Genomic DNA, 10,234 nt, shown 5'->3' with positions numbered 1-10,234 from the left:
GATTTACATGTAAGTTACCTTAGCTATATAAGCCTTCCTAGGGCACCAAAAATTTGTGGCTTTTACCTCACGCAAGGTGAAATACGAATGTCACAAGTCTCTCCTTTCTCTCCTTTTGATTTCTAGTGTTCTAGGGTATTGGGGGTGAGTCATTAGACACGTTCACACTATTGGCGCTAGCTTTCTATAAGCCATTGAAGATCAAAGGAATAAGTATATGCAATAATACTTAAAGGTATGTTATTAATCTGATTCATAGTTTCTTATAAGTAGATTAAATCGGTTTTTGATAGTTATTGCTATAATGAGAAAATGTCATAGATCTTTAGGTTGCATGTGCCCAAAAATAGTTTTGTGTATTCCGCTATGTAGTTTATTGTTTTAATGTAACCTAGAAAAATCATCAAGAACATCGATCTGTTTTTGTGGATCGGAAAAACACCACCATCATCTTCATTTCATACTCTCTTTTAAACAAATGTTAGGGAGACGTTACATAAACGGTCCCTGTAGTTTAGGGAATTAATCACATAATATAAAAAATGAAAAAGAAAAAAAAGTACAAATTTATAGAAATTTAACGACATTTTGTTGACGACGTGTGTCGGAAGGACCATCTTTGAATATCGAAAAAACATAAAGACCGAGTTTGTCTATTTTCTGAAAGTAGGACCATATGTGCCTATTTTGCCAAACCATAGGGACCATTTATATAATTTTATCAATGTTTTATTAAGTCCCTTCGTATAATTACAATTTATCATTGTTAGATACTTTTTTTCAAACTATAACAGTATAAAACTATAAAAATAATAAAACTTTATGTAACCGGAATGTTTTTAAATTTTGATAAATCTAACGACTACTTTTAAATGATTTAACTTTTTTATAAATTATATTTAATATTTTTATTAAATCAATTGATTAACTAATAAAAAATATAATAAAATATAATGTTAATTAATACAGGGAGTAAATATGACAAACATGAAAAAAATTAAAATGTTAGAACATCTCCGATGATTGTTTTTTCAAAAGTTTTTTCCAGTTTAAAAAACTTTTTGAAAACTTTTTTACCATTTGCAAAGAAAACTTTTCCTAAGGCTGATGGGTAAGGGTCAGAAACGACATTGAGAAGGTTGAGTTGGTTAGCCTCAATATCGTGGAGGCCATTGGAATACCCCCTAATGTCAGATGGTATTACGTTGAAGTAATGACACAAGGGAACGCATATGAAAACCAATGGGAACAATCCATTGACCGATCAGCGATCAAATATTTTTTTTAATATATATATATATATATATATATATATATATATATATATATATATAATACCCACTTAAATTTTTTACACACCACTACCATTTTTCCTATCTTTTTATACAAACTTCCAACATATTTTTATATGTTCATCACTATGATGTACGAATATTACACTAACGAGCTACAAGAAGAAAATAAAGTCATTCTACAAACAAGAAACAAGGTTAAACAAAAATCACGAGGAAGCACACGAACGTTTATATTATGATTACGTTGTGGATAATTTTGTATACAAGCTAAAGCATTTCAAACGAAGGATTTTTTTTTAGTAGGAACATGTTTCTACGGATAGCCAACACCTTGGAAAACAGGTATCGTTTCTTTCATATTTATACATATTAAATATATCTTTATACAAAATAAATATATATTTTTACCCATTAAATATATCTTTAGGTATCTTTTTAGTTTTTTTCAATTGAGATGTGAAGCTAGAGGTAGGCGGGGATTCACAGGGTTGCAGAAATGTATTGCCACAATTTGGTTGATGGAGTACAGGGAGTCACCCAATTCCGTTGACGATTATCTAAAAATATCTGAAAGAACTAAAAGAGAAAGTTTGTTAGATTGTCAGTGGGTGTTGTGAAATATTCTATGATGTTTATTTGCAAAATCTTCGTTGAATGATATGAAACAACTATATGCGACACATAAAGAAAGACATGGTTTTATCAGTATGATTGAAAGCATTGATTGCACACATTGAGATTGGAGAAATTGTCCGTAGGGGTGGAGAGGGAAGTTTGCAAGTCATCATCATGGAACACCTTCGTTAGTATTAGAGGTTGCTGCTTCCTAAGATTTGTAGATTTGACATGCTTTTTCGAGATTGTGGTTTCCAACAACGACATCAAGGTTCTTGATCACACACTAATACTCAATAGTATTTTGTCAGGACAGGCACCGGAAGCACCTTTCACATTGAATGGAAATGAATATAAGTTTTTGTATTTCCTTACAGATGGAATTCCACATTCGTGAAGGCATTCCGACACTTAGTGGAACAAAGAGAAAAATTCTTCAAGAGGAGATAGGAAGCAACATGTAAGGATGTGGAACGTGCTTTCGGAGTTCTAAAGTCAAAAATGGCACATAGTAGAACATGAGGCACACCCATATGAGATAGAAACTCTACGATATATTATGTATACATGTACCATAATGAATAATATTGTAGTGGAAGATAAATGGTAGAATATTTCATAATATATGTCAATGGAGCCCCGACACATGCAGTTGTTGTTGGTTATTGTAATAACCAAAACATAAACGCGAAAGTTTAAACTTTGGATCTTGATCTTAAAATATGATAAAAGAAAACTAAAACAAGAAAGAATTATTATTACATACCTGATTTCATTGGTTTTCCGGATCACATGAGTAGGGTGAGTTTTTCAGTTTATCTCAAGACTAACTCTAAAAACCTTAGCAATGAACCATACGAATGTCCTAATGTATTTCCTTGTTCATATGCTCCTCGCCACATGTATATATAGATAGAGATATACCCTAATGTAATGGATGGGAGAGAACAAGAGGATCTTGAGTCAAACCGAGAACTCAACCCATAAAAGGTAAGTAAATATCTTATAAATCGGTCCATCAGCAATTTTATATTCTTACCATAATAACCGGATTTAATGAAAACATTATACATATTTATGAAATGGTCCCATAATTTTTTAACAATCTCTCATTGGACTATGAATATATAAATGTACATATAACCGTATAAGCATTGTAATGGTTGTTATCATAGTATTGGTATCCTTAAACAATTTCTTCCACTAATCATAATAGTATAGGATCAAAGTTGTCTTCGTTACAATTTACATAACTAAACTCATGAATGGTTACATATATATATATATATATATATATATATATATATATATATATATATATATATATATATATATATATATATAACGACATAGATTAAACATGATGTGTGGTTTTAAAATCAAAATAGATTTTCAACGATTTCCTCTTTAGCTTGAAGTGAGATTAAAATTCAAATAAGTGCAAAAAATAATGGAATTAACCAAATTCTTAATTATGTACAAAAAAACATAATTGTTCTTAAACAAAACATAAAACACCAACAGAACTCCCATTAAAACAAATGATCACAGCAATATGTGTAGTATGCTCATGAAAGAACTTGAGAGACAATCCCTTCGTGAGCGGATTCGCTATCATGGAGTTTGTCTAGATGTGCTTTATATATATTTTTCCATTTGCACTATTTCTTTAACAGCCAAAACTAGAATTAAATATGTTTTTGACTTAGTAGAACTTTTGTTGTTATTGGAATATAATATTGCTAACTTATTGTCATAACGTTAGTGGTCTTTCAATACCAATAATACACAACCTCATGACAAAATTCCACAACCATATTCCATTATTTGATGTCTCATAACATGCTACAAATTATGTTGCCATTATGGAAGAAACTATCAAAGTCTATTCCATGAAATGGCTCTTTATACACGCAGGTAAATGTAGCCTGATATGCATCAGTAACCATTTGGAATTCAATAAAATTAGATTTCAAATACAAATGATTTCCAAAACATCTGATTTCCTATATTTGAGCATATAGCATTTTGTCCTCTATAGATATCTCAAAACCCATTTGGCTAATTTTCAATGATCCATAACTAGGTTGCTTAGACATATGCCTAACATCTTTACAATAACGTGTACATACTTAGCATATACTATATTCCCAAACATATTGAATCTTCTACAGCTCTATAACTTCAATTTAGGCACCAAATTTATCTCTTTTTGCAACAAGCGTGTCACCTGATTTGTAGTTTCCACGCCAAATCTTTCAAGGATCTTATTGATGTAGCTCTTTTATGATAATTCTAGAATTCCAAAAGATTTGTCTCATTAAATATAGATTCCTAATACAAAATAGGCTTCCTAAAATAATTAATTGATGAAATTTTAGGTAACACTAATGGGATCTCCTAAGTTGAGGTTGTTAAGTTTGAATAGGAGGTTGAATAACATTGTTGGTCCATGATTCTGAAATACTTCTTCATCAATGGGTACATAATTTGCATACTACCAGAAACAGTAATAGGAATCAAGACTAATTCCTCCTAAAGGACTATGTTTTTAACCTTACTTCTTCCTCAAACTCGAAATCCTTAAAGAACATTGTTCTTATCTGAAATGCAAGGTCAATATCCATGCAACTAAGAACTAACATAATGTTATCCTTTCATTCCTTAGAGTTAGTCTCATTGAGCTCATGAATCATGAATGTGATCAATGTTGGAGATACAATGTTATATTTCAAATTTGTTGTTTTAAGAACATTACTATTCTTAGTTTTATGCTCATTGATCCATAAACTATAGTCAATAAATTCAATTTATGACATATTTACAAGATATCGACACAACATTAATATCAAGTCTTTGGACAATATTATTAACTTGCAAGAGATATAATTGTTTTAGTGATTAAATATTAACAATAAATCATGTCAATTAACAAACCCTTATTTGGATTGCATGGAACCAAATAATTGTCACATGTATTTACTAAAACCTTTTATTAAATAAAAGTTAGTGGATACATTATATGACAAGGAATAAATATTTGTGAAGTTGACTTTTAGAGATGCTATGCATTTACTAAAACCTTTTATTAAATAAAAATTATGGATACATGATATGACAAAAATAATAAGCATTTGCGAAGTTAACCATTGAAGATGCTCTTATTAGATAATAAGTGTTTATAGTGACTTTTAGAAAAAGTCTTTATTCTCTGATGATAAAATGTTTTTTCAAATAATAATTTTTTTTAAAAGAATTGTTATTAGAAATGCTCTTATATTAACGCTTTGTTGATTTTTCTAGTCGTTTTTTCTGATGATATAAGTTGTTTAAGTATATATATATATATATATATATATATATATATATATATATATATATATATATATATATATATATCATGGTTGCAGAAATCAGGATTAATCGGCGATTAATCGTAGATTAATCGTTTGGCGTTCTCCAACCGTCGATGATTAGGGTATTAATCGAAAATTTAGGATTAATCGGTCAACAAAAGTCAACAAATTTGAAAAAAAATAAAAAAAATGTCAAAAATTAAAAATTAATTTTTTTTTTTAAAAAGTTGAAACAATCAACTCTTGTTTTTACTTCAAAATTTTCAAATTTTCAAAATTTCAAATATTATACCAAGCTGTTCATATTTTCGTATTTTCAAATTTTCAAATTATAAATTTTCTTATTTTCTAATTTTAAAGTACTTGTTTTTCTTAAGATATATTAATATTTGATTAACTTTAATATTTTATTAATAATCTATGCTCCACGATTAATCCCCGCCAAGACCGATTAATCCCTTAACATCAGTCGACCGTCGAGCTACCGTCGAACGATTTTTACAACCATGATATATATATATATATATATATATATATATATATATATATATATATATATATATATATATATTAACAATAAGTAGCCTTTCTACATTTCACGAAATTATACTTATACTTTTTCACGAAGCTTCCATTTTGACACTTTTTGATGTATAAGAAGTCGAAACCTTCCAATCTTCCATGTTCTAGTTGACATTCCGATTTACATCTCTTATGTTAGGCTGTTAGCATGTTGGCAGTTAGACGATCGATAAAGAACCCCAACACAATACATCTATCTACCCTTTTTTTTTACTCTATAATGCTTTTTAACCCCTTAAAAGTATATAATTATAATACAACCGAAAACACGTAAATATATCTGTACCAAAACTATAAAACCAATCCAACGAAGCCAATTATGTACATCAACATAGTCCAGAGTCCATAGTGGTAGCCCGCATCAATGGATGACACCCATGTCGCGGGTCCCGGTGGCTTGGGACACAAAGCCTCTACCCCCAAAAACAGGGCGCATAAACGCATCATCAAACTTTCTCCAATACTGATGAACCATGTTTTGACGCCGCTTTAGACTCGGCCTATTTTCATTTCCGTCTTCTTCATGGTCAGGGTCATGCCCATGCCCATGCCCTTGCCCGTTTTGTAGAAGTGGCATACTACTTGATGAGTTTGGAGTAGATGGGTCTGTTTCATCTGGTAACAACCATCTTATAATCGGCTTTGTTAGCAATCCAAATACCTACACTTTCATCAATTAGTTAAATGTTTCTCACCAAATTATATTTACATGATTTTCAATGCTTACCACTGTACTGAAAAGAACAACAGTAATGGTGCTGGTGATCAACAGCGCATTTGCAGGCTGAATAGTTTGCCCGGATCCAGTAAACTACTGACATCAAATGTAGTTAATTAGTATACAAAAAATTACATACTTAATTGATTTTTTTTTTTTTTTTTTACCTTTTTATAAGCAAGTGCTACAGATACAGCGCCTCGCATGAGACCAGCCCACCAAACTGTAACTTGCTGTTTAATCTTGATCTTTTCGTTCCTATTTTTTCGAATAAAGTTGGATAATAATGACAGAGGGAACACAAAAGCTGCCCTTCCAACCATAATCAACCCAACCAGTATACCACTTGCACTAAATGATTTTCCAGGGCTGTATCAATTAAGACTTTGGTTTCAAAATGTTCATTGGATAGGATAAACAAATAAAGTTGTTTACAGTGCTAGTGGTAGTTAGTTTAGTTACCTATCCTCTATGAACCTCCATTTTTCAATATCTAGCGAGTCCATTCCAACATACAGGAAGATAAACACTTCAGATATATATGACATTGTGGCAAAAGTATGCCTGCAGTCGATATTAGGTGAGTGAATAAATACTTGAGCAATTTTAAGAGAGTTTGGATTTGGATATGATTATGATTATGGTTACACACTTACTTTGTGGTTACTTGTGAATTCAAAGTGATGTTATGCCATGCGTAGTGTGACATTACAATCCCACAAAAGAATACTGTAAGGATTCCGCTTAATTCAAACATCTGGAGATATATAATATATATCAACAAATTAAGTTACTCTTTGAGATTTGACTGGTGTGGTGAAAATGGAAATATGGAATATGCTTACTTCAGCTGTAATGTATGAGAGGTAAGCCATGAGCATCATGAGAGCTATTTCACGATCAGTTGAATGCCTGGAAATGTTTTGAGACAACATTCATCAAAACTAGGATTTTGATTACTTAAAGAAAGCTGGAAACAAGAGATGGATTGAGCATATACCTTCCAAAGTATAATGTTCTGATGATGAATGAACATAGCAGCCCAACCTACAAAAGCAATGAAAAACTATCACATAAAGGTAATATTAAAAAAAATAGCTATCAACATATAGATTAAAGAAGCTTACAAAAACTCCCAACAACGTGCTTAATACAAACAATGTCAAGAAACTGTAAGCAAATGTAAGAACTTCAGTAGCATTCATGTTGTTTAGGTCATAATTGGTGATGGCATTGAAAAGTACCACAGATGTGGCATCATTCACCACACCCTCCCCAAACACTAGACTGTACAACAATGGTGTTTCTTCTTGATTAAGCACCTGTTGACATAATATTGTTATATTTTTAGTATGTAGTTCCTTTGAAGCTCATAAATTTTTTTTATTTTTTTTTTAAAATGAATGTACCTGTAAGGCGCACACAGAATCTGTTGCAGAAAATATGGCTCCAAGTGCTACTCACAACAACACATAAAAAATAGGGGAATTTTAGTAGAGACAAACATACAACATGTGCAGCTCAGCTTTGTATATCTATATGGAATCTATTCATCTATATAGCAATTTGGAAGACCTAAAGAAACTATCCACATTAGTTTCATAACATGAGAAAAAAAAAAAGAATAAATACCAAGATAGTCCTTGATCTCGAGGTAACCAATGTCCAGTTTAGGGAACAAGAGTGTTGCACCTGAATTAAAAAAAAAATTGTAATTCAAATTGAATATTTTGATGATATTCATAGAATTCATCATGGAGATAATAATCTAAGAAAGTATCATAAATACACTCTAAAGAGACTTTCACACATTTTCCCATGATTTGAGCAAGCAGTTTAATAATTATTACTGATAATAGAACTCAAAGCTATGTGTTCTCTAAACTTATTAGAGCATACAAAACCAATCATTAACAAAAACAGAAGTTTAATAATGTATATACAGAACATACCGTATGATATAATGGCAAACGATATCAAAGTACCAATAGCTCCAAATAATGTAATGGTCATGAAATTGCGGAAAAACTGTTTCTTTTTCACCTGAAACCTGGTAATAATATTGCAGTGAAACCAAAAGTCTAAGTTAAGACTTAAGAGGCTATATGACCAAATCAGAGGCTTCTAATTGTGGCATCAAACGGTACCGATCCATTTAAATCTAAAAGTAGGAAGATACATACCCAGCATTGAAGATTATTGGCGGAAGGAGATACATAAAGAAAAACTCTTCCTGAAATTCCAATATGCGAGAGTTTTTACCACCAGAAGTTAGCAAAATAATGCATCCTGTGGCTAGACCCTGTGTCACAAGAAAATAATAGTACGTTGATGTGAAATTGAAAATAAATCAAAAGCAAAAGGTAGTTTGTGCCTTGTGGTTGAAGCACGATGACTCACTCACAATCAAAAGGGCTGTGACTGACTGATTGATCCACCGGGTTTTTTCAAGAAGATGACCAACCACTATACAAGCACATAAAAGGGTTGCAAATAACGCTATGCTGCGTACATACTCGTCCTCTGGATCCGATGTTGATAAACCTGAACTTGACCCCACATGGATACCCATATTGCAGCCTGCCAAACAAAAACAAAATCCAAATTTATCAACCATCCTTATCAACAAAACAAGATTGTTACCAAGAATCTTCATACATGATCAAGGAAATACTCCTTCACAATTGCACTTTTGGTTTCAAATTAGTTATCAAACCCACAAACTATGTTGTCTCTATGACCCTAAACAATTCATATCGACCCTCCAAACCCTAAAAATCGTCAACCAGATCTAAAAAGGCGACATGTATTAATGTACCAACGGTTGCTGGGAAACGATTCCAATATAATAATCATGAAATTAGAAGTACAAGTGTACAACTACAAACAATTAGATAATTACACACCTAAATTATAACAATGCTACTAATTAAAGTTTCAGGATGCTAAGCAGTGATCAACTCACGCTACACCTATTTGGCTTCAACTTTTTTTTTTTTTTTTGCATTCTACTCGTTAAAGCCAAAAACTTGCACAAAATTCATTGAATTTTCACGCCATTACTTTCCTAGAAACATGAAAATGAGCAAAGAAGAGGAACAAAGACTTCATACCTCAAAATCCGCAACCGATCGTATAAAAATTCTTCAACTAAAAACAGAGTTAACAGACTTTTTCGTCTACCTAAGGTTTATAAAACTTCTTTTAATATGAATCGTTCAAGAAAATATGAATTTGAAGAAGAATTAGGGTTTTCTTAACGAGCAAGAGTGCAAGACGCGATGGAACAAGGCAACGAATCGTGGAAAGCCAGGCTTTGAAATACCGCGAAAGTGCAGAAGATGCTGCTGCCGTGTTGCGTTAATATGGAATTTTGGGGGTTAGGTGTACATTGCAAAACTAGTTAAGATACTGTGTATTATAAAGTCTACTAAAAGAGTAGTATTAAATAGTAGATATAAATATATTTTTTAAATTTGGAAAAAGATAAACATATATTTTAAATTTAGAAGATAAATCTAGATATTTAAAAATATCATATCAAGATAATATTTTGAAATTTGTAGAGATGTTAAAAATTATTTCCTTCTAAAAAAAATCTAAAAGTGTTGATTTAAAATCATGTTTTTCTAAGAAATGTAATAATACTATGGGATGTACAGTTAACA

At 31.2% G+C, this 10,234-nt stretch overlaps 1 protein-coding gene across 4 annotated transcripts; it reads right to left on the bottom strand.

Annotated features, from left to right (window-relative positions):
- Positions 1-6,018: 6,018 nt before the first annotated feature.
- Positions 6,019-9,963, bottom strand: LOC145136553 (sodium/hydrogen exchanger 3-like). 4 transcript variants are annotated; one of them, XM_079070676.1, is made up of 15 exons: positions 9,828-9,958; positions 9,680-9,749; positions 8,971-9,146; positions 8,750-8,868; positions 8,519-8,616; positions 8,199-8,258; positions 7,976-8,022; positions 7,694-7,888; positions 7,567-7,613; positions 7,412-7,478; positions 7,223-7,323; positions 7,029-7,130; positions 6,734-6,935; positions 6,576-6,659; positions 6,019-6,509 (listed from the first exon to the last, which is right to left on the bottom strand). In XM_079070676.1, the coding sequence occupies exons 3-15, from the start codon at positions 9,136-9,138 to the stop codon at positions 6,210-6,212; spliced, it is 1,590 nt and encodes a 529-aa protein (XP_078926802.1). In that variant the 5' UTR covers positions 9,139-9,146; positions 9,680-9,749; positions 9,828-9,958; the 3' UTR covers positions 6,019-6,209. The 4 variants fall into 4 exon arrangements, 3 of the variants coding, with proteins under 3 accessions (XP_078926802.1, XP_078926803.1, XP_078926801.1); XM_079070677.1 differs by having other exon boundaries at positions 9,680-9,745; XM_079070675.1 differs by having other exon boundaries at positions 9,680-9,961.
- Between the last annotated feature and the right edge of the window lie 271 nt (positions 9,964-10,234).

Source organism: Lactuca virosa, chromosome 9 (assembly GCF_052849685.1).
Source record: "Lactuca virosa cultivar CGN04683 chromosome 9, Lactuca_virosa_CGN04683_v6, whole genome shotgun sequence".
Classification (NCBI taxonomy): Eukaryota; Viridiplantae; Streptophyta; class Magnoliopsida; order Asterales; family Asteraceae; genus Lactuca; species Lactuca virosa.
Note: the sequence above shows the minus strand (reverse complement) of the source record. Positions and strands in the feature narration are given on the sequence as shown.